This window comes from Columba livia, chromosome 18 (assembly GCF_036013475.1).
Source record: "Columba livia isolate bColLiv1 breed racing homer chromosome 18, bColLiv1.pat.W.v2, whole genome shotgun sequence".
NCBI classification, from domain to species: domain Eukaryota; kingdom Metazoa; phylum Chordata; class Aves; order Columbiformes; family Columbidae; genus Columba; species Columba livia.
The window spans coordinates 2311541-2337277 of NC_088619.1; the positions used below are offsets into that span (position 1 = coordinate 2311541).

General features: G+C 42.7%; 1 protein-coding gene across 8 annotated transcripts in view; it reads left to right on the plus strand.

Annotated features, from left to right (window-relative positions):
* Positions 1-25737, plus strand: part of GLP2R (glucagon like peptide 2 receptor) — a 63529-nt gene that overhangs the window by 1731 nt on the left and 36061 nt on the right. For 3 of the 8 annotated variants that reach the window (XM_021282863.2, XM_065034438.1, XM_065034439.1), the window contains exons 1-2: positions 18847-20492; positions 24495-24564. Coding sequence is in view for 6 of the 8 variants with exons in the window: in XM_065034438.1 (XP_064890510.1) it covers positions 20302-20492; positions 24495-24564 (261 nt within the window). In the remaining 2 variants the exon portion in view is untranslated. Of the gene's footprint in view, positions 1-1406; positions 7744-11854; positions 11947-18846; positions 24565-25737 lie in introns of those variants that run through there. The other 5 variants (XM_065034445.1, XM_065034444.1, XM_065034440.1 and 2 more) reach the window with 4 other exon arrangements.

Consider the following 25737-nt stretch of genomic DNA (forward strand, 5'->3'; position numbering starts at 1 on the left):
AAGGGCTTATCTAGTTCAATATTTCATCCATTACAAGACCCTGGAGAACATGCTTAAAAGATGGATTATAAGCATGGGACAGTAATAGAGAGAGATTCTTTGTATTGTACTTTCTCAGGTTTTGGTAATCTGCTGCATGGTTTGAAACACAATCTGTCTCTGCATCTTGTTAAACTACAAATTCCTCACACAAATATTTCAAATTCCTATTTGAAATATTCCATCCCTGAAGAAAGGAACTGAACATATATAAAAAACTGCTTACTTATGTTAACTCCAAACCTGGCATCAGAGAATATTATTTGATATCTCCTACTTTTTTTGTGAGAGACAAAAAGCTACTGGTACTCAATTCATTCATCCCCAGTCATCCACTCCCGTGATTCTCCCATGCCGTTACCTGTTTTCCAGGTTGGAGAGCCCTGGTAACTATTCACTTTCTTCTTGTGAGAAGTCCAGATTATTCTTGTTCTTCTTTATATCTTTTCTTGGTTTACTTTATCCTTTGTTTTTTGGAGGTGGAGAGGCCACAGCTGCATGCAGCCTTCAAGACAGATAAACAATCTGAATTCACAGACGAGCACACAGATGCTTCCTGGGTTCTTCACTCCTCCTTTTTCATGTCTTCTGCAAATTTCAGCTTTTGAGATCTTTTTCTGACCACTGCTGAGCTCTGAGCTCCCTCGTCCACTCTGTTATGTGTGGTAATTTATCATCGTGTTCACGAGCGTGACCATTACTCATGTCAGTTGTGTAAATTCCATATATTGCCAAAGTTATCTCACTCCTAGTCATTCTAGGCTTTTCTTCCCTACCATATTTTCCCAGTTCATACTGAGGACTTACCCCTTTTTGTCTCATCCTGTGAGCTGAACCTGACTATAAATAAAGCTGATGCAAGGGTGTCCTGATCTTCAGTTTTACATCTAAGAGCTTAAATTCTGTCTCACAAACCCTCCCCTGGCCTTTCTTGTGTCATCGGTACTCACAGAGACCACAACCACAGTACCTGTATTTTGTAGATACTGTCAAAATGCCTCGATGCACAATATTTACAAAGGAAACACCTACTCAGAAGGCATTGCTTGAATGATGATACCTTAACTGTGAAGTCAAATATCCACTTGTCCAAAATCGTTTTGCTCCTCACCGGGACTCTACTCCCTCTAACAAATGGGGTTTTGCTGTGGTCTCAGTGGTACTTGTGTCCACACCTCAGCAACAGCCAAATCCTTCACAGCCCTGTGAAAACAAGATATGGAATAACTGTGTAATTTCATCAGAAAAGGATCAGAGAATCATCACGTCTAAACGTGAATCAACGTTGTCTAGCTTTTTGTAAAAGCAAGTGGATTGAACGTTAAAATAAGCTGAATAATCCTTCTGCTCCATTTTGCGCTTTCTAGATATCAGCAGGAATTCTTCATTGGTGTTGAATATTTCACTGTAGACGTGCGGAACAGTTTAAGAAACCACAGTGAAAAGCTGTGAGAATGACAAAGGTAAGATAACACCTGGGAACTATCAAGAAATTTTTAAAAGCAGATGTATTTTAATCTAGAAAGTAGAAGAAAGTTATATGTAAACAAATTTCAATTACCAGAAATATACTGCCAAGAGGGCAGAACTAAACTGTTCTCCATTTCTGCTGTAGTAGGACAATGTGCTAAAATTACTGCAAAGGAGATTTACAGGGAAGTAATTTTCTGCTAAGAATAGGTAAGCATGAAGGACAAATTGCCACCACAATTTTAGAATGTTCATCTTTGGAAGCTTTAAAGAAGAGATTAATGAAACATCTGTAAAAACGCAATGTAGCTTTAGTTGATCCTGCCTAGAGGAAAGGAAGGATTAGGTGACCTTTTAAATGGGTCACACTTTCCTGTAATTCTGTGGTTTTTTCTCATATTGAGAACAAGGTTTCTTCACTAGTATGTCTGTAGTACGGTGAAATCTGTTATTTAACCTGAAGTTTTCTGTTCCAGTTGTCCATCTCTGTCTCACTGCCTGAATACTCGTGGATATGTGTTACACATAAAAATGTCATGATAACAACAAGAAATATGCTGTGAGTTCATTAAGAGATAGTTTCTGTGAGCCTCACTCAGACGTAGTTTAAGCTATGTAGCCTCCTTAATATTATAGTATTAGCTTTTATAAATGACGACAAAACTAGGCCTGCAGATTTAGTTGTACAAGTCATAGGAGAAAGATATTCAGTTATAGCTCCGCTACTTTCTTTAAGCTTCTCACATGGCTGAAGGCCACATAATTTTCTTTTCATGTAAGTTGCAGTTGCACTGTTTTATATATACTTTTTTGGGGCTGAAATCAACTATTTCTTGGTGTGGGCCAAGAAAAATGACGTTGCTGGACACAAGAGCCCTTCAAGTAAAGAAGAATGTAACAGGATGCTAAGACTGGAAAGTCTGAGGAGTGAAGAGACTCATGTCTAATTTTAGACATCCGTCCCAGATACAGCCTACCCAGAGCTAATATCCCAGATCCCCTTCTTAAGCTGTGGAAAGAAACAGATGCCTGTAACCTGTGATTTATCTGACATACAGCTTAGGATAACACTAATTGCATCCTAGAAGTGCCTACTTCTCTCATTAACTTTCACTGGACTCCAGGTAACCAGCACAACTGTAGATCTGTGTGTCTGTGCCACAGGCAGCTGAAGTTTACTGAGATGAACTGCAATAACACTATGACGGAGTATATAAGCTTTTTTTTCTCCCCCCTGCTTTCAAATAATATGGTTCCAGGACTTACTGCAGAACTATTGATGTCTACAAAGTGGGAGCCTGTGAGTCAAAAGTCAAAATAAGAGCCAGAATGTGGAATAATGTATTGCAGATAGGGATAAGAAGTCTTGCCTTTCATCAGATGAATTTGTTTACCAGACATCCAGCAGAAGACATAGACATTCTTGAGTGGTCAGAATGTGAGAAAACCAGACTATCAGACATTGAAGAATTGATCAGGATGGGGGCCCAATTGCACCATTATTTAAAAGCCCTTGTCCACATACAGCACTTTACATGAGTGCAAACCACTATTAGAAACAATCCCCTGGAAAGAGTAGGTGGTAGAGACTGTCATTCTGTTTATAAACTGCAGGCTAAGAAGAAAATTGAGGTGCCTAAACTAGATATTCTAAAGATCTTGTAGGCACCAACCAAGCATGTTCCTGGATGAGGTGCAAATTCTACAGTGACACCCACAAACAACATCAGAAGCGTAAAAACATATTGTAAAGAGACCACAGTTACTACACAGGAAGAAAAGCAGAAAGATCGAATTAGGAATTGTTCCTTTATCAGGGAAGATGTTAGAAATATCTCTTTTACAAAGAAATATGAGTTTTGGTCAAGGGATTAGAACAATAGGATCATAAAATCCTTTTGGTTGGAAGAGACCCTCAAGATCGAGTCCAACCATAACCCAGCTCTAGCACTAACCCATGTTCCTAAGAACCTCATCTACACACCTTTTAAACCCCTCCAGGGATGGTGACTCAACCACTTCCCTGGGCAGCCTGTTCCAGTGTTTCACAACCCTCTCTGCCAATATTTTTTTCCTAATATCCCATCTGAACCTTCCCTGGTGTAACTCAAGGTCATTTCTTCTTGTCCTAACAATTGCTACTTGGGAGAGGAGACCTCCATGCTCCAACGTCCTTTCAGGCAGTTGTGGACAGCGATAAGGTCTCTCCTCAGCCTCCTGTTCTCCAGGCTGAACAGCCCCAGTTCCCTCAACCACTCCTCATAACGCTTGTGCTCCAGGTCCTGCACCAGCTTTGTTGCCCTTCTCTGGACTCTCTTTAGTTCTTCAATGTCTTTCTCATGAAAAGGGGCCCAAAACTGAACACAGTATTCAAGGTGGGGCCTCACAAGCAGCAAGTACAGTGGAACTCCTCTAGTCCTGCTGGCCATACTATTGCTGATAAAGGCCAGGATGCTGTTGGCCTTTTTTACCACCTGGGCACAGGCTGGCTCATGTTCAGCTGCAGTCAATCAGGTCAATCAACCCCCAGGTCCTTTTCTACCAGTCAACTTTCCAGCCACTCTTACCTGAGCCTGTAGTGCTGCCTGAGGTTGTTGTCAGAGGGACCTTGAGGTTCTCAGAGATCTGGGGGTTCTTGTTGACACCAAGTTGAACATGAGCCAACAATGTGCCCTGGCAGCCAAGAAGGCCAACTGTGTCCGGGGGTGCATCCAGCTGGGCAGGGAGGGGACTGTCCCGCTCTGGGGTGGCCTCACCTGGAGCATTCACTGTGTGCAGGGCTGGGGACACAGGAGAAAAGGAGACAGAGCTACTGGAGAGTGTCCAGAAGAGGTTACGAAGTTGGTGAAGGGTTTGGAGGGGAAGCCGTACGAGGAGCAGCCGAAGTCACTGGGTTTGTTCAGCCTGGAGAAGAAGAGACTGAGGGCAGAGCTCATCATGGTCTACAGCTTCTTCACAAGGGGAGGAGGAAGGGTAGGTGCTGAACTCTTCAGAGCCCGAGGGAACAGCAGGAAGCTGATCTTTCTTATCAGCCCCTTTTAAGTACAGAAAGGCCACAATAAGATCTCCCTGGAGCCTTCTCCAGCTGAACACCCCAACTCTCTCAGCCTTTTGTCATAGCAGAGGTTTTCCAGCCCTCTGATCATTTTGGTGGCCTCCTCTGGCCCCTCTCCAGCAGGTCCATGTGTGTCCTGTGCTGAGGGCTCCAGAACTGAACACAATACTCCAGGTAGGGTCTCACTAGAGAGGGGACCTGCTGCCCACACTCCTTTTGATGCAGCCCAAGATACAATTGGCCTCTGGGCTGCAAGTGCACATTGCCGGCTCGTGTCCAATCTTTCATCCACCAGCACCCCCAAGTCCTTTTCCACAGGCTGCTCTCCATCCCTCCATCCCCAGCCTGGATTGATACCGGGATTGCCCTGACCCAGGTGCAGGACCTTGCACTGGGCCTCGTTGAACCTCATGAGGTTCACATGGCCCCACTTCTCAGCTTGTCCAGGTCCCTCTGGATGGCATCCCACCCCTCAGGTGTGTCAGCTGAAGCAATCAGTACTAAAGATAACAAAGAAAGATGTTCAAAATATTTCCAAATACTAGATTCATTTTTTGAGAGGTAGCAGGGGAAGGAACGTGGGATAACTCAGGTTGGAAGGTACCTTAGGGGGTCTTTGGTCCAGCCGTTATCAGCTATGAGGTAAGACCAGGTTGCTCAGGGCTTTACTTAGTCAGGTCTTGAAAACCTCCAAGTAGTAAGACTGCACAGCCTCTTCTGGGCAGCCTGTTTCACTACATGGTGTTCCTCACTATGGGAAAGTGTCTCCTTATAAGCAGTTCAAGCCTCTCTTATCTGAACCTATACCCAGTGTCTCTCATTCCTCTACCATGCACCAGTGTGAAAAGCCTGGATCCACGTCATAAGTAACCTTCTTGTAGAAACTGGAAAACTGTTAGACATTGTAGATATTGGAGAGCTTTATGTCCCTCTAAAGTCTCACCTACAGGCAGAAAAAGCCTCAGCCTCTTCTTTTATCATGCGCTCTGCCCCCCTTGCCATCTTTGTGGCCATCTGCTGAACTTAATCCTATGTTCATCAGGACATATTCCAATGTTTCCTGTGTTGTGGAGCCCCAAACTGGACACAGTATTCTATATGTCATCTAATGAATGGCAAGGAATAATCACTTCCCTGGATCTACTGGGCATGTTCCTGTTAATATGGACCAAGACGCTGTTGGCTTTCTTTTTGCCAGTCGCACTTTCAGCTTGCTGTGGTCTCAGTTCAACAAGATACTCAAGTCCTTCTCCACAGAGTTAATTTTCAGTAATCACAGCAGCGCAATTGTGCAACCACATCTCTTATTCCAATGACATTGCAGCTTTTCGACTGCATGTGGAGATCTAGTTCCTCTCACTTGTTTCCCAGGCCGTTTGCGTTTATGTACATACACTTGAGGTGGGCTTTTCTTTACCCTGTTTTATAATACCTGAGGTCTTATTTTTTCTGTTATCTTGCACCTTTTGCTTCCCATCACTGTTGACTTGTACATCATGACAAAATCTCCCTTCTCCATTCTAGGCTGAAGTATTTTTCAACAGACTGACCAGCCTGGTCACAAACATGTGTTTTGTCCAACTTTGCCAAGTGGACTGTGTTTCTCCCCAGCAGTTCCTCATCCTCTGCAAGAGACCTATAGTTGTTGAAGTCAAACCCTGTCACCAGGACCAGCTGTGCACAATGAAGTCTTGTCCCACAGGATCCATGCATGCTCCTCAGACTGAGCTTGCAGCCTCTTGCCTCCTGCCAGAGACCAAACTATTCTGCAGTTGCAGATCTGCCAATGGTGAGAGTCATCCTGCTCTTGCCAGAGCCACAACACCCAGCGCTCCAGGTTGTGGGAGTTTCTAGTGAGCACAGTCTCTGGCTGCTCTTCCTTCTGTGCATTGTAGGGGTCCAGGCTCTCATCTTCGCAGCATCCCTGTGAAGATCTTGTCAGTCCCTTTTCCATCATCCCTTGTGCTATGCAGCTTCCTCATCTCCTCCTACAGCTCCTTAACTTCAACAGAGTTTCTCAGTCACAGCACAGCTTCTACAGGTAAGGATGCTGCCCTCACCTGCTCCAGCTTCAGCAAGTGACCCCAGGCATTCCCTGCAGCCCCAGAACCAGAGAGTTTTGTCCTTTGTCAGGAGCCCAGATTGTGCCAAGATCTCCGCTGTGCCTGGGTCAGTTGCTCCCGTTGGTGCTGGGGGCGATGCCTGCTGACATTTCGCCACCAAAGCTGAGCACTCACTCACTGCCTCCAGCAGAGTCTCTGCTGCTTCGAAGGGCAATGCTCTGGGCCACAGGCCTGCAGTTCAGCAGCCACACAGCTCTCTCCACAGCATTAGTTTCCTGAGTGCTTGAAATGCCCTGACCCAGGGTCAGCTTTTCCCTCCTGCAACCTGGATCTGAGGAGCTCCCAGAAGAACTAGGAGCAGAGCCCAGAACTGTTAAACCAGCCACAAGAACCAGCAGCTGGCGACAGTTCAAGCAGTGTCTGAGGCCCCTGTCCCCATCCAAACTGCATGTCCTGAGGTCACAGCACTCCCAAGGGCCACCTCCATGGCTGGGCACAGGTGACTGCCACCCCCAGGTGAGCTTCCAACCACCCCCTTTCTGAGCAGACTGGCCTGGGTGTTGCTGTATTGTCTCACCTTGTTGACTCTCAGTTTTTCTCTCTTGCGACTCATGGCCTGTGGTTTCCTTCTGAGATAATTGTTTTTGATTTTGCTGCTGTATTATCAGCTCCACCTTGTCACTGACCATAAACTGACCTCCTGCTGGCATAACACATTCAGACTCTATTTAAATTAGGACTGTTTTGCCTGAAAAAAAAAAAATGTATAGTGATTTTTCTAAATCCGAGAGCTGCTTGATACACTTTGTAGGGCTTCTGCCTTACCTGGTGTTCACAAGTGTGTTTCCTAGTGGGCTCATTAGCGAGAGGAATCATACAACAATGAAGAAAGACTGGGGTCCAACAGATTGGCACACATGGCTCAGTTCCATGGGGAAGTTCCACGTTGATCCTCAGAGTGGAGCAGCTGTATATTCCTGATCTATGAGAATTGTAATAATTCCTACTTTTGCATCTTTGATGTGTTTGTAGATAATTTTCCTGTGTAATGATCACAAATCAAGTTTTGATTCTTACTGATGCTGTTGTCAGAATGATACCCAGAGAATTTTATAGGTGAGTTGTGTGCAGTCTACAACCATGTATCTTGCACATTTTTGTTTGCCTTCCTAGCCATTTTAGATTAGTAGTATTTACATTGCAAGCCTCTTCCCTCTATTAGTCTTTCTTTCACAACAAATCTGAGTACTTTGCGTATGGTGAAACTCTTGAATCATAAGCTGTAATACACAGACGTTCCTGGAGAAATCGTACCTTTAATAACAATTTATTCCAGCCATGTACCACATGTGGGCTACTTTACTTGCTGCCTTGGTCTTTGCAGGCTTTGGGTTTGGGATAGGATTATTTGCAGTCTTTTCAATAAAGTATTAGGGTGGATATCCATAATACTCTGAAATTCTACCAAACTCACATACTTTCTATTAGCATCAGAGACTACTTAAAAATCAGAGCAGTGCAGGACCTGCGTCACTGTCTTTTTCTGAACTGAGGCAGTCAAGTCTGCTTTCCCAATACTCAAACTTCCTTGAAACAACCGAGGAAATAGAATTTCTTTATTAAAAAAAATCCAATGCTACACAAATATACATTTTTATTAAATAATACTGTTTTGTTCTGATCTAGTATTTATGATGTGCAGAATGCCTTGAGATACAGTTCAAATTTACAGAACTGAAATGGTGGCCAGGTGACACAAGCCTCTTATCGGGTGTGCAGGGTCCTCTGGACTGTTGTGAAAAGAGTTCACATACACATTGCAAGCTTTCGCTGGAGCTGTATGATCAGGAAACTTGTATTTGATCTTTAAACTCCTTTCCAGTGTTTTTCTTTTGTGCTTGAATTCCAAAATAGTTTTCGTGTATTTGTTGATAGTGGTGACAGCTGCAGCCATACAGCAAGCGAAGGAAGCCCATGCGAGGCTATAAACAAAAAAGTTTATTAGAAATTAGTGAACGCTTTCATTACCGAGTCCTTCAATTTTACTTTTTAAAATACTGCATGTGCGTAATTGTGTTAGCGTGTATTAGGGAATGAGGAGCATGTTGGGGGAAGAAGAAAAGATTCTTGGTTAATGACCATCCACATACCTGATTTACGTAGTTAATATCCACATTTAACATTCCTCTTTAATGAAAACCTACCTTGGGTTTCTCTGCTTACTCTACTTAGAGCTTAATATGAGTAAGAGGAAGTATGAAAAAATGAGGATGCATAAAAACATTCTAAAACGCAATGACTGAGACTACAGATCTCTCAGGTAACACTGAGAAAAATGTATGCCCACTGTTCAAAAGGATTATAAAGAAAAGAGAAGGCACAACAAAACAGCTCACTAAAGCAGGCTTAGAGCACTGAAACGCATTCCTGAGACAATACAGGTCGCAAGTAAACAGAGAGAAAAGGATGTCAACTCTAAAATGTGTAAAAACGTAAGAAGGTAGAACTAAATAATGACATTGAGGTACAATTTGCTAAAAATGTGTGAAAGTTTGAGACTACTGAGTGGGCAGTGCATGCTGGAGGTGTAGTAACATGTAAAAATATGGCCACAGTGGAATGCACTGGAATTCACAGCGGAGGAACTTACTCATTAGAGCCTTTCTTAACATGGCAAGGTCACAATTATCTAACAAAACATGTGCGTTGGTGGAAATCAGTTTAAGAAATTTCTGCTCATCTCTGCTCTGGCTCTGAGCTGTTCGTTCCCACATCCTTGCTGCAGTTCAACAAGATCATGGGTTTAAAAGAACTCCTCTTTGTTTTCTTTGTTAGCATTATTTTTAGCCAGGATTGGTTTCTAGGGTGATAAGATAACCAGATGTGATGACAGAATTTGAGGGTGATAGATGTAGCAAAGGAGTTGTCCTGGGAGATGGTGGTACTAAAGCTGCTTCATGCCCATCAGTTGGAGGTCTCTGTACTGTCTAAGGGATGGGAAATGCAAAACCCACAAATGTATACATTCTGTACAATAATCTAACACAACTGAATTTGGAGAAAAACAGTTGGATATTAAACTGCATCCCCAGGTGCAAAGTAAGGTAGATCCCTTCCTTATAAACTAGGAATACATTCCTTGCACATAGGGTGAAGTGACTGAAATGTAAGCTAAGTACCAAATATAAACCAATAGGTACCAATAGGACCAGCCATAATCCCATGTGTGAGGTCTCCAGTCTTCAGGACCAAGGTTTACAGTCATTTGAAATACAGTTGTATACATCATGTGAGCAACCATGCCCAGAAGACCTAAAAAATACAATATCATAAGGACATTAGAAAATGGAAATTAAGGGCATTCCTCTTCATCAACTTTTTGCATTTGTCCGTTGAGCTCCTGAAGAATATTTTATTAAGACTCTAAATCCTATAAACCACTTAAATATATAGGACATTATAATCTAAGTGTATTTATGTGTCATGTGTTTGCCAGTACAATCACTAATACAGTCCCTTGGCAACTACTCTGTATGCTAGAGGAATCTAGGGGAGAAGCCCATAGATGTTAAAAGGCAAGAAATTGATTCACTCTCATTCTCCAAAAACTTCTTAAACATTCAACCCTGAGCAGATATTAGCCCTTACAGAAAATATTGCTCAGTTGCATCACACAGGACACGTTTCCCACAGTTTCCTATCGTGTGGAAAGATTTTTCAAAGGCATGCAGCCATATGCCGTTTGCCTGTGCCTTAAATGCAGCCAGATTTATCAACGTTATGTAGGTGAACAAAAAATTGAACAGACACTTAATGGCCATAAAAAAGCACTGAAAGTCTAGATTATGAATCCCAGAATCCCAGGATGTCAGGGGTTGAAGGGCCCTGGAAAGCTCACCCAGTGCAATCCCCCATGGAGCAGGAACACCCAGATGAGGTTACACAGGAAGGTGTCCAGGCGAAGGAGCTTATATTTAATATTTTAATTTTCAAAATTGTTACTAGGCTGTTGCCTAAACCTAAGGGTATCTGCTTTCCTTAGCATTTTGTCTTCCAGTAGTGAACTTCCCTGGGAAGATCCTTTTCTCATTTGTTTGCTTCCAGTTTCATTTACAAATCCATTAATACCCTTGCAGTAGCAAAATACCCTTGCAGTACCAGCTATCCTGCTGTCCAAAACACATGAGGTTCTCAGAGCAGACGGTGCCTCACCGAACTCACAAGACCCAGTTTGTTCGGTGTTCCTGAGGCAGGCTTGTTTCGTGAGTTCTTGTACAACTAGCCAGGTAGCACACAGGATCTGTCAGCATAGCACACGTCCTGAGACAGAGCAAGTCAAGGCTGACAATGACCTGGCTTCAGTAATCACTGGGAAAAGTTCTTCCCTGAAATACCGGGATCACCTGAAGCAACAGGCAATTAGGGGAACCCTTATATTTAGCACAGAGCCAAGAGGCTTCATACTGCGTAACAGTATTGGGTATGTAGCTGGCATCCTGATAGCACATCCCTTAAACTGGAGGAAGTTGTTTGACTGTCAGTGTGGCCGTTAGAGACTGGAGACCAGTTGTCTGTCTCTCACCAGAGAGCTGGAATGTCATAGGCATTTTTGAGTTACATGAGTGCCTGTCCTGAATCCTCCAAGTCTGGAAGCCTAGAAATGCATATAACTGGAGTGTGAGCATGAACCCCCACACTGGAGCTCTGCTCCTAGCGCTTGGACAAGGATTAAATTCTGAGACAGGCTTAACATTTCAGCAGTGGCATCAGGGCTATTTGGTGGCTGAGAAATGGTGAAAATTTAACTAATAGGCAAGCACATTCGCATATGGATGCCTGTCAATGTTCATCAAAGGCCACTGAGGGCAACAGGACAGTGGTACCAATGACGTGTATTTCATGGCAGTGCAGTTAACTGACAGTGCACATGTATTTAATACAGAACACTCACAAATTAGAACAATAATTTCTATAGAGACAAGAGCTGCATGTGAGGCATTATAAACCTACATACCTATGGTCAGAAAATTTCACACTGTGATTCTTCTTTTAATTCACTATATTCTGCAAAAGACTGAGGGAACTGAGATATCAAACACTAGCTCTAACGTGTTGTTTGTTTTGGTTTCCTGTTTGATTTGGTTTGTGGTTTTGTTTGCTTGTTTTTGTTTTGTTTTGTTTTGTTTTGTTTTTTTGTTTGATTTTTTTTGTTTTGTTTTCTTCCCAGGTGTTAGATGCTGTAGCAGGGAGAGGTGCCTGAGGACTGGAGGAAAGCAAATGTCACTCCAGTCTTCAAAAAGGGCAGGAAGGAAGACCCAGGTAACTCTAGACCGGTCAGCCTCACCTCCATCCTTGGGAAACTGATGGAACGACTTCTCCTTGGTGCCATCTCAAGGCATATCAGGGATAAGAGGGTCATTAAGGGCAGTCAACATGGCTTCACCAAGGGGAAGTCATGCTTGACCAACCTCATTGACTTTTATGAGGACATAACAAGATGGATGGATGATGGCAGAGTGGTGGACGTGATCTCCCTTGACTTGAGTAAGGCATTGACACATTCTCCCACAGCATCCTCACCGCTGAACTGAGGGAGTGCGGTCTGGATAAGCGGGTAGTGAGGTGACTGCGAACTGGCTGAAGGGAAGAAGCCAGAGAGTCGTGGTCAATGGGGCAAAGTCCAGTTGAGGCCTGGATCTAGTGCAGTGCCTCAGGGGTCAGTGCTGGGGCCGGTGTTATTCAGTATATTCATCAATGACTTGGATGAGGGAATAGAGTGACTGTCAGCAAGTTTGCTGGTGACACTAAGCTGGGGGGAGCAGCTGACACTAGAAGCTGTGCTGCCATCCAGAGACCTGGACAGGCTGGAGAGCTGGGTGGGGAAAAATTTAATGAAATATAACAAGGGCAAGTGTAGAGTCTTGAATCTGGGCAGGAACAACCCCAGGTTCCAGTGTAAGTTGGGAAAAGAGCTGTTGGAGAGCAGTGTAGGGGAAAGGGACCTGGGGGTCCTGGGCACAGCAGGGTGACCATGAGCCAGCACTGGCCCTTGTGGCCAGGAAGGCCAATGGTACCTGGGGTGGGTTAGAAGGGGGTGGTCAGTAGGTCAGAGAGGTTCTCCTGCCCCTCTGCTCTGCCCTGGGGAGACCACACCTGGAATCTTGTGTCCAGTTGTGGCCCCTCAGTTCCAGCAGGACAGGGAACTGCTGGAGAGAGTCCAGCGCAGCCACCAAGATGCTGGAGGGAGTGGAGCATCTCCCGTGTGAGGAAAGGCTGAGGGAGCTGGGGCTCTGGAGCTGGACAAGAGGAGACTGAGGGGGGACTCATTCCTGGGGATCAATATGGAAAGGGGGAGTGTCAGGAGGATGGAGCCAGGCTCTGCTCAGTTACAACCAGTGACAGGACAAGGGGCAATGGGTTCAAACTGGAACACAGGAGGTTCCACTTAAATATGAGGGGAAACTTGTTCCCGGTGAGGGTGGCAGAGCCTGGCCCAGGCTGCCCAGGGGGTTGTGGAGTCTCCTTCTGTGCAGACATTCCAACCCACCTGGACACCTTCCTGTGTAACCTCATCTGGGTGTTCCTGCTCCATGGGGGGATTGCACTGGATGAGCTTTCCAGGGCCCTTCGACCCCTGACATTCTGGGATTCAGGTCTTTTTTAATCATGTATTTTCAATACAGCTAGAATTATGCAACTACTGCTTCCAGTAGCTGAATTTTAGTTTGCATTTGTATGCTAGAGTTGAGACCATGTTTGTAGAAGAAATTGCATCTTCTTTACAGATTAGGGCAACGAGATTTAGTTTAAATCTACAAAGGATTCGTATATAAATTTAACAGCTAAGACAGATCCTCTTCAAATTCTTAATATTTCAAGAAATTTTACTAGCAGAAGTAAACAGAACATCCAGGAAAAGCTCACTTCTTGCTGTGTAAGCCTCCTTAATATTGTACACGCCAAACCCCAAAAGAATATTAGTAAAAGTGAATACTTGTGATTATTGGGACAAGGCAGATTGCTAAGAGCAGACAAAACAACCTAAAGAATTGATTAAAGCTCACTCCCCTTCTTTGGAAACAGACAGAACAGTAGATCATGAGGTTTGGTGAGATACAGGAGAAATAGGGCTGTTTTTGAGCGATTAGTAGAACTGGTGGTAAAAGAGATTTTGAACTAGTTGGACACCTTGAGGGAAAGTCATTCAGAAGAAAGGAGATATTCCAGCAGGTTCTCCGCGTTCATGAGCAGCAAAGCCTGGGGACTGCCCTCTGGGCTACAGGGAGCTGAGACAGCCATCTTCAATTTAATTGTTAATTATAAAGAGGAACGGATCATCTGCTATCTGTTGGGTATTCTAAAAGAAATGCTGTAAAAAAAATAGAGTACCCAGGGCTTTAGATTAGACAGGAAGAAAATATTTAGAATGTTATGAATTAGATTACATTTGCTAAGAAGGTAACATAAACTTCAGTACAGAACAGGGAGGGTTTTGGTTGATTGGTCTTTTTGTTGTTGTTGTGTTTGTTTTTTTTGGTTGGTTGGTTTGGTTTTCGGGGGGTTTTGGGTCTTTTTGGTGGTGGCTTGGGCTTGGTGATTTATTTGAGATGGGGCTAGACAAATATCTGTCAGGAAAGGCTGAGGTGAGAGTTGAGCCTAACTCAGGAAAGGATGAGTTGAGAGTTATGCCAGGAGCCTAATGCAGGTTGGGGTGACGCTTTTTACATTTCCATAAACTCAAGCAAAACTGGAGTGTTTCCCAATCTGGGATATAAATTGTGTTGGCTAAAGCCCTTGGATGTTTGGCCTGGTGTTCACATTTACCACTTCCCTCCAGGAAGATTCTGCAGAAACTGGACTAGAGGAAGAGTAGAGCAGTAGGTGGTCAGGGGTCTTAGAAATAGATGTGACGTCATATAATATGTCTCTCAATTATTTATTTTAGAGAAGATAAAGGAGAGATGTGATAGTTGTTTTCCACTACACTGATACTTCTGCAGCAAGAAAGAAAATTATTTCTCCCCCATTATCACAGTGAGATGTTCAATAAAATTTATTTACTTAGCTAACAAAAATGAGATTGACAAATGAACTAAATGTATGAATATATTTAAGAGAAGGAGGCATGATATAAAATCTTAAATTCATGAAGAAAGGCACAACAACCACAAATGCATGATTACTAAATCCTGAAACACTGGGATTAGGATGAAAGCTCAACATTTTGACAAAGACAATCTTGAGATTAATCCTTTGCCATCTGCTAGGTGTTTGACTTGCAATTAGATGCCATTCTGCAAGATAATCATTCAGCAAATAGAAATCCCTTTGGACTCTAAAAATTCCTGACCACATTAAGCACAGTGGCAGGTGTTCCTCAAGAAATTATGGTAAATAAACAGTCTGATTGCTTCTGGCTCTAAAATTGAAAACTCCGTGAAACATTGTTCCTGTTACCCATAATTGCTGTTTTTACTGCATCATTCCTCAATAACAGTTCTATAAGACAGAATCACTGAGCACTTCAGGCTGTAAGAACCATCAGAAGTCTCTGGTCCAACCTTCTCCTCAACACACGTTCAACACCGACTTCAGGCCAGATTCCTCAGATTGGACTAGGGACCTTCTGAAGATTCTTCCAGACTGGATTTGCCTAGGGTCCTGTGATTAAATAGCACTGATTAAGAAGTAAAATGCAGAAAATAAAAGACAATTTAAATGTTGGTTTTCTATGAAGAATTATTCAGTTATATTTTATTCCCTCTTAAGAGTGCTATTTCAATTTGGCTATTACTTTCATACTTAGCAGGTCAGAAATTTAAAAAATCAAGTTATTTGGAAGAGCGTGTTACTTTTTTTTTTTCTTTGACAATCAGCCTGACAATGAAAATAAAAATTTCAAAATTAAAATAATAAAGTTTTAAATAGTAAGAACTATACATATTAAACATAAAAATGATCATATTAATTGAAAATAATATTTCCCATTTAATTTTGCCGCACCTTGTATTGTTAGTGTCTCCATAAATATTGTAATGCTTTTGAAAATTGGCCACTTTTATTAATTTTCGGGTGGAAGTCTGGCAATGATGCATTTTGTGGACGTAATAAATTGAGATCCTTCACTGTACCTGCTAATACGGTGACTACGGCAGAAAAGGCGTTGATCTTTAGCCCATCAATGACAGTACTGTAGTAGCACATTTCTATTGACATAAGAATGGCTCCAGTCAGAAGTAAAACGATGTACAGAAGCTCTGCTACAATCGACAGCCATAAAACCCCTGGAAAACCAAATCAATAGCACTGATATTATAAACAGTCATTTAGTATTTTCACAGTTTCTTCTTTATTTACACTGTTTACACATTAAACAAAAGCTCAAAGACTGTGAGGATGCTACTATAACATCTATAGGAAGAATTCAATGTCAATGGACACCTTAAATTATAATTCTCTTTACTGATTCAGCCATTTATTGGAAGAGCACTTGCACGTTCCTGCTATATACTTAATAAGTGATGGTACAAGGTGTGGCACTATGGCTTTGTACTCAGTCAGTACCCTGAAATTACCATGAACCAAGGTTAATATAAACAGAATTACTTCACAATTACCTAGTTGTTGACACAATTACCAAGTTGTTGACTTGAACACAGGCCCTATGGGGAGAGGCTGAGGGAGCTGGGCTTGTTTAGTCTGGAGAAGAGGAGGCTTAGAGGTGAGCTCAGCACTCTCTAGAACTACCTGAAGGGCAGTTCTAGCCAGGTGGGGATTGGGCTCTTCTCCCAGGCAGTCAGCAATAGGACAAGGGGCCATGGGCTTCAACTCTGCCAGGGGAAATTGAGGCTGGAGATGAGAAAGCAATTCTTTGCAGAGAGAGTGGTCAGGCATTGGAATGGCTGCCCAGGGAGGTGCTGGACTCACCGGCCCTGGAGGTTTTTAAACTGAGATTGGACATGCACTTAGTGCCATGATCTAGTCAATGGACTGGAGTTGGACCATGGGTTGGACTTGATGATCTCTGAGGGCTTTTCCAACCCGGTCGATTCTGTAATCATGACTGCTGAGTCCAGAGAGAAGTGTAGCAAAACAAAACCATGTTAACCAGCTAATGAACCTCAAGGCCACGCACAGTCACGTGGCCTCAAATTAATAAAAGCTTCCCCATGGGTTAATTTTCCATCTTGACTTTTTGGACAGAGGAGCCTTCACGAGCCCAGTCACTGTCCAGGTTTTACTGTGGTTCACTGATAATTCATCTCTTTCTGTGTAGCTGTTAATTACAACTTGTGCAAGAAGTTAATGTTCCCATTCAAGTTTCTCAGCCTGCTGCTTTACTATTAGTGTATTAGTGTCCCACAGTCAGGAGCAGGAGGTCTTGTGTCCAGTTCATAGCAAGAACCGGACAACAACCTTCCCAAACGCTTTTTAAAAACAAATGTGTGTCCTGAGACATCTGGTTCAAATAGTGATTTCACGTGAAGGTATATACTAACAATCATAACTTAAAAATAGAAACATTGCTAAGACACGTAATTGATTACTAAACACTTCATACAGCAGTAAACGATTTTTGTGCAGTAAATAACCCCTACTGCAGGCTTTGATGGTGTCTGTGGAACTTTTCTGATTCAAAGGCCATGTAGACATTAAACTACCAGGACAGGCTCTGTGTGGGGGTTCCTGGGCAAGGTTTATTTCTCCAGCAAATCTTTGTCCCAGTAAAAAATTCTGATTTTGCCCAGCAACTCCAGATGTTAAATTGCCCAAGAGTATCGGCTGCTCCAGGCACAGGAGCTTGCATCTTGACATTTTAATTAAGTGAACCGTCACTACCTATGCAGGGAACAAGTGTGATGATCCCTGTGTGTGATATCTAAGGATGGGTGAGCCTGGTGCATCCTGAGTTCTGTGCACACAGCGGCCGTAGGCACGTGCAGGGCACAAACTCGCTCCTCTCCCGTGCAGGCCAGGGATCTGTTTCTACAGGATTTCACTACCCTTGGGAAGCTTTCCAGTGTTGTTATCAGGTACCCAGATGCTGTCTAAGGTGTCTTGACCTGACCTGTGGGTGCCTGTGGCATTTGCTGTTGCTCTTTGTTAGTTCCAGCACTATGTCCACTTGTGGTTTTGCGTGTGAGAAGCTCTCAGGGCAGGGCCCCAAATCCACTCCACCTTTCTGAGGATCGTGTCTGTGTGACTAAGAAATGCATCTCATTTAGATTGTTTTTCTCTCACTCTATAAAAGTCTCGAAACACCAGTGCACAACAAGCTGCGACAGAGGGCAGGAGGACTGGCCTGCAGATACCGAGTCTTTCTTCTTCCCCAAGGGGCTGAAATTGCATATCCAGGAAAGTACTCCAATCCCAGCATGCTGGACATACAATTTCAAGCCCCTGGGAAGAAGGTAGACTTCTTTTTTTCTGTCTCAGCCACTTGCAAGGTGAATGGTCTAACCACATCGGTGACAGGTTTACACCGCGGGGGAGCTGGGGATTCCTTAACGGCGTCTGCAGGTGTGTGTTGTAAGAACATGAACCGTTCTTTGAAAGGAAGACGGCAAATCTGTGCTTCCAGGAGAGTCAGAATGCGCCCTTACAGCTGCGGGTGAGGCACAGGGAGGGGATGCGGGCTGCCACTGAGGTTGGTTTGGTCCGCAACATGGGGACGGAATGCGGCCTGTCCCTCTGGCTCCACAGCCCGCACGGCGCAAACCACAGCATTCCTGAGCCTGTGAAAGCGGAGCAGTGAGGAGAGAGGGGGCAAAACCAAGTCTTGACTTCCAGTACCCGTGTTCAAAGTAACTTTAAAAAACATTCGGATTCAAATGGAGGGTTTTCCAAAGACATAGATTCGTATTTTAAGTCATGTGGACTTCATTTTGAAGTTGAAAAACTAAATAAATACATAAAACTGTGTGGGGTTAAAGCAAGAGATTTTGTTATCTAAATACAGGTGGTTTGTTTTGTTTTATATCGATAAACATGACCAGGAAAGTTTTATTTATGCAAACAAAATACCTCGATCAGAAGCTGGAGTCAAACTGATGAAGCTTCTACATTTCTCACCTAAAAAAACCCAAAATTTATTTTAAAATAAAATTCAGGATAATTTTGTATTCTGTAGTGTCCTAAAGAAATAGATTAATAGAAGGCAGAAAATACAAAATCTGTCCTAAAAGCACAAACTAAGATGATGAGGAGGAGTTATCTCTGATGTATGTTAGTACACACAGAGTCCCTGTGTACATGGGCCTGCTCCTGGGACTAAGCTGCAGAATTATTCCAGACTTTGGCAAGGTGGAAACAGATTCTGGGAGACTTAGAGAAAGGCTGTCAATTGATTTCCAAAGGATTGTAGCTGTCAAAGCCAGAATGGGAAAGCAATACTTTCCTTTGAAAGACCGACAGCCTGTGTATCACCTTCCCTGTGAAGGAAGGTGGTTTCTCCTCACAGCAACAGGGCTGCTGCTTGCACAATTTCTTCTAAGCTTGATTCCAATTGCTTTCTGTAAGCTTTGATTTTCAAACCCATATGACCTCCTGACCCCCACACAGATGCTGTGAACAAAGCTCTTGGAATTAATTCTGCTCTGCACTGGAAATAAAAGGTGGTTTTTTCATGCACCAAGTGGGAAAACAAGAACTGCCTTAGCAATGCACAAATTGAACAACCCCACCATCCAAAGCAATCACCACCTGAGAGACATCTTCTGGAGATGTATTTGGCTCTGAACTTTGACATTTACTCTCTTAAAATTGTATAACTTTCAAGACCTTCTGGTAGAACTGGACTTTTAGGATAGGTGACTGCAAAAATATTTGCATTTTATAGCACAGATGACAGCTGATCTTATTTATATCAAGTTTTTTTTCTAGTTCTCATTTGTAAACTGGTCAGGACAATAAGGGAAAAAAAAAAACTAGTTTTGATCTGGATTTACAATAAACTCCCTATTTCTTGAACCAGATAAACAATTCTCTTATGCAAAGATCCAAAGTTAACTTGGACATTCCTTTAATGGTAAGCTAATTTCACTCTACCAGCATTTACATGGCAGAGTGAAACTCAGTTATCAGCACTCCTGACTAGCAAGTCTCCAAATTGTGTTTTAGCAGAGTGACAATAATCTTGTTCTGTTCTGATTCATCCAAGTTGAGATCGTAGTAAGAAAGTAGAAATACCTGTGCTCAAAAGGAAATGCCCAGAATAACTTGGGTCTCACAGTTTTAATTGCTCAAATGATTTTTAAAACAAGCAAACGATAAAATCAAATTGTGCTTTTTATGTTGTTGTAGGGGATTGTAAGCGATGATGTAAGGTAAATACGTTCATTTTTGCCTAAGGGACTAAAAGCCTCTGAAATATAAAACACTTTCTTGTTAAAGTAATATAACTTACTGCTTTAATTAAAATAATAATAATAATTTTTTAAATAAAAAGAACTTCATCTGTACTACAATCTGTCAGCCTAAAGTTCTTTGCAGAATTTATTAGGATTTTTTAGGCATTGACTAGATACCACCCTCTAGGATCCCCCTTCCCAGATCCTTTAAAAGGATCCCCCTTTTAAAGGTCACGTTTTCCTTTAAATTACATACACAATATTGCAGCAAAGAGGAGGGAGACAGCGAATAAGTAGGAAGAACTCTGATTACTTTTTAAAGTAGATGTATATGGTTTTACTCACCTCTTTCATTTATAATTTCTTCACAGGAATACCAAATCCCAGCATGAAACTTTCGGTCAACGAACTTGTCATCTCCTGTCTCCCAGATATACTGCACAGCGTTGCTGCTGTTGGCATCGGGGCTGTTGAAGCGGATGCAGTGATCCCCTTTGTTCTGTCCCGTACAGAAAGGTTTGGCAACTTTTCTCGTCCCTTCACACCAGTGACTGCTACTGAACGCTGTAATAGAGAAGACTAAAGAGAGAAAACTGAGAGAAAACGCTGCGGAGGCTCTCGGCCATCTGTCTGCAGCTGGGGCTGACGCTGGCATCCTCCTCTGTCAATTATTCTAGAAACAACCTTTAACAAAATATATCTGCCTGGTGAAACACCTGCCTGTATTTACCAGCCCATTCTTCAGTCCTCTCAGGAAATCGTACCAGCTGAGTAGTTAGGATAGAAAGCAGAGATATGGGCATGACCCGAAATCATGTGGCTGGAGAGATTAAGGATATAGGACAGTGTTGTTTGGCAGCAATGTCTTGTGAAAGAAATATGAGGAGGTGAGACAATAAATTATAGTGTGCACCAGGAATCACGGGAGTAAAGATACACAGAACACAGGAGCACTGGAAGTAGCCCAATATGTGCTCAGAAAGTTTTCTTTATACAAACAGAATATGCATATTTACCGTGGTCAGCAGATGGAGTCTGATGGAACTTTTTAATTTCTCAGCTATGAAATAAGTAAAATCTTGCCATTCTTAATGCTCCCGTAACACTGAACGCTGATTAAATTGAATACAGTTCGGAATCTTACTGTATGAACGTCTCACGGAGATAAAACCAGTTGCCAAGTTAGAGCATTTCACAGCATCGCAGCACTTCCCGAGGCCGCTGGGAAGGTGATTGTACCTGTTCAAAGTTCCACCAGTGATGAATGAAAGTCATGGGTTATATGAATTTGCTCTTGATGGGCTTCTGAGCACTGTCCAGTGTGCCCCCACGAATACATAATAGAAATCTCACCGAGCTTAGGTGAAACAGTAGAGAAAAAGCTGAATTATCCTCATTTTGTCTGCCCATCTATTTTTTTCTGTGAAATATATATATATTTTTTTCCCCTTTTCATCTAAGAAACACTTCCCACCTTGACATGTTATATATGTTGCTCTTTGTTCCTGTTTGGTAATGCAAATAAGTGCTGCAAAGGACGGGAAGGAGCAGGAGTGTCAGTAAATGATTGTTTCTTTTTACAAGTGTAAGGTCAAAACACATGTCCTAAGGGATAGTGGTACCACAGGACACACACTGAAGTCACATATGTATCTCTTAATGAAAATAATTCTGACTTTTAAGACAATTTTCTGCCCAGAAGTTGTCAGGGTTGGAGAAGTATGTGACAATCCCAGCATTAAACTCAAATATAGAGGATAAATGTCTGCTTTAGACTGCTATGAAGATCTCAGCTTGAAGAGGTGGCCAGTAACAGAGTGAACGATCAAGGAGGTATCTGGACTAAAAAGACGGAGCAAATCTCACAACCCAAAACTTAGACTGTAGGTTGAACCAGGAGTGATGTTTTCCTACAGCTTTGTGTTACTGCATTGTCACAAGGATGTACTCGTGAACTCCACCTGAAGCCTCTGTGCACTGACACGGCTTCTGGACAGCATCACCAACTGCCCAGCAGGTCGGAGAAATGGATCAGACGGTGAGAAGGAGGCAGGGAAGTCCTGTTAGGGATTAAACACTAATCACTTAAACATGTTAAAACATGTTCCTATTCCCAGGAGTAATCTGCACATGACTGTATTCAAGGATATTTTAAGTCTTGTGAAAACACCGTCTAAAGGCAGTTGAGTTCACCTGGGAATGACACTGACACCTCTTCAATATGTACAGACTTTACAGTTTCATGCCAATTATGAAATTTAACCAGCATACATGTCATAGCAATCTTGTCTTCTTTGACTAAAAAGAACTTGTACTAGGCTATGAATCAATTTTTGGAGGCTTCAGAAAAAACTGTGTGAATTGATATCTTCTGGTTGACAACTGCAGTTTGAGATTTTCACTGAGCCAGTTTTCTGCTTGTGACCTGTCAATGCTGGTACCATAAACTTGGAAATCAATTTGCCGTGTAAGAATGCTGTCGGAACAGGAGAAATGTATTGCATGAACATTTCATAGAATCACAGCACCATTAGGGCTGAAGGGACCTCTGCAGATCACAGAATCCCAGAATGTCAGGGACTGGAAGGGCCCTGGAAAGCTCATCCAGTGCAATCCCCCCATGGAGCAGGAACACCCAGATGAGGTTACACAGGAAGGTGTCCAGGCGGGTTGGAATGTCTGCACAGAAGGAGACTCCACAACCCCCTGGGCAGCCTGGGCCAGGCTCTGCCACCCTCACCATGAAGAAGTTTCTTCTCAGATTTAAGTGAAACCTCCTGTGTTCCAGTTTGCACCCATTGCCCCTTGTCCTATCACTGGTTGTAACCGAGAAGAGCCTGGCTCCATCCTCCTGACACTCACCCTTTATATATCTGTAAACATTAATGAGGTCACCCCTCAGTCTCCTCCAAGCTAAAGCTAAAGATCCCCCGGTCCAACCCCTGCTCACCAGGGTCACAGAGCAGATCACACAGGTGGGTCCAGGGGCTTTGAATGTCTCAGAGAAGGAGACTCCACACCCGCTCTGGGCAGCCTGGGCCAGGCTCTGGCACCTCCCAGCAAACAAGTTTCTGCTCCTGTTCAGATGGAGCCTCCTGTGTTTCAGTCTGTGCCCGTTGCCCCTCACCCTGGCGTTGGGCACCACTGAACAGAGTCTGGTCCATCCTCTGACACCCACCCTGAGATATTGATCCCATTGATCACATCCCTCTCAGCTTCTCTTCTCCATCTCAACAGCCCCAGCTCTCCCAGCCTTTCCTCAGAAGAAAAATGCTCCAGACCCCTCAGCATCTTCGTAGCCCACCGCTGGACTCTCCCCAGTAATTCCTTGTCCTTCTTAAACTGGGGAACCCAGAACTGAACACATCTCCAGATGCGGCCTCACCAAGGCAGAGCAGAGCGGGAGGATTCACCTCCCTCAACCTGCTGGTCACAGTCTATTTAATGCATGCCAGGATACCATTGGCCTTCTTGGCCACCAGGGCACATTGTTGGCTCGGGTTGATGGGCTGTGCTGCAGTGTGTGTTTGCCGATGTCTGGCGTTGCAAGCTGTGTCACTGCTGGCCTGCGCAGTCCCAGCGCTGCACCTCTGTCTGTTCTCCATCTTCGCTGCTCAGGATGCCTGTGGCTTCTTTCAGGGAAGGGCACGAGCCATCCCTCGGTACAAACAGCTGCAAGTCATGTTTCTCCTGAAATGGAGGAGGCAGCACCTCCTTGACTCTCCATATTGCCAACTCAAAGCACGACAACTGTAAACTAGACCCTAGAATGATATTATAAATGGTTTTATTCCCTGATCCTGTATAACACATACATTTAATAATGTTTTCAGGCTTTTCTCTGCACCTAGAAAAAAAAAACACTGAATGTCACAAGTGTTGTAGTAGCACTTCAGCTGCTGGTAACGTCATTTTTTGTACATTTAGCTTCTCCCTGATCCTGCACTGATTGTGCACATTCAACAAAATATGATCAGAAAGGGTAAAAAGAGATATTATTGAGCTTCCTCCTAACAGCCAACTTGATTCAGCCTGCTTGCTACACACAGTTTTCCTGTGTTCTAGGGCATTTTTTAATGGTTTCATGAGGTGTGTATAAATATATATATGTATTTATGGAGCTGGATTGCATTCTTGCAAACCACTGGCAAAATTCCCATGGAGTTTCAAGAGAACAGGATCAGCCCTTTAATGTTTTAATAGTTGTCTGGCTTCTTATTGGCTGCAAGGGAAGCTACAGTAAGCAGACTGTCCGCGAAGTTTAGAGTAAATTCTCTCTGCCTTTAATGAGAAAAAACGAAGTGTAGTTGGAGCCTAGCAAGCCTAGACACTGTAGTAGACTTCCTCACTTATTTGTAAGAAGATTCATAAAAGAGTTGCGCTCCTCAAAGAAGGCATTTTTACTTTTTTCCAGCAGGACAGGGTGATATAATTGATCCATAGCAGAGCAAAATAACAGCATATTGGAGACAAATTGATTAGAATGTGCATGGTGACACTTTTTGGTCTCTGTTCCAGCATGGGATTCTGGTCCAGAATATCTTCTGCACCGGCCAGCTCTGTCATCATGTTGTTTCTAGTGAAACAGGTAAGCTAATTCAATACTTACTAATAGACACTATAAAAATGGGTTCCTATCACGTAGCATTTTAACCTTCACAAACAGCATGTTTGTCTCAAAAATAGTTCTGACAAAACAGTTTATTAAAAATTAGTCATGAGAAATGTTGACTGAGAAGCTCGAGTCCTGTATTAGAACTCACTCTGATTAGGTAATTTATTACAATTTTCTATTAATGTGCATTCATACAGTTAATAGATTGTGTTGCATCCATTTATACAATCTCTTGCCATACTAATATTGAATTGTATTTATTTTTCAATTTTCCCACAAGATATCAACACTATTGCAAATAATGTTTCTTTTCTAGCAGTTTTCCGTGGTTCCGAAACCAGCTTGGCTTTATTTCTAGCTTTGTTTCTGGTTTCTTTCTTTCGGCCTTCGACATGTACGAGTGGTGAGCACTGAATCTCACATTTGTGAAGTCTCGTGTTACTGGTTTCAGTCTGCACCTCAGCTTCTTATAGAAGGCTAATAAATCTCTATGTGATTTCTACTTTCATTTACTGTAGAGACCTACTAAAACATTCACTTTTTTTCTAAATGTTTTTTAAAATCTGAAAATTTACTCTTTGTCTATTTTGTCTTATCATTTGGACGAGTTTTAGGTATTTAAGGACAAAATATCTCAATGTAATTAACTTCAATTGTCATGTATGCTCTTAATCATTATTATTTATCTGAATATCAACCCTGATTTCAATAGATTAAAAAAATACAAAGATGTAGTAAATTTCAATTCATCTGAATAAAATTAATATATAGATTTAGGGTACATTTCTATGAAATGAGTATACATGAGGATAAGTGTAATTGACAGGCTTACTTTAAACTGAAAGTAATAAGGTACTTCTATGCGCTTCTACTCCATTTCCCTGGGTTACTAAGAAAGTAGGTTTGCATGTGTATGTGCTGTAGAGACTATAATGGTTTTCCTAACGTTTTTATTGAAGAAAAAGTTACCAGGAGACGCATATTCTCTTTTTCACTAATAGAAATGTAGAGCTTCTGTCACATAAATGAATGTAGAACCGAAACAACCCTCGGGTTTGTGAGACATCTTCAATGTGCAGGAGACCTCGACCAGAGCACCGGTTCTATCACCACTAGCAGGGAATCTTACCTTTACTTCCATGAGAT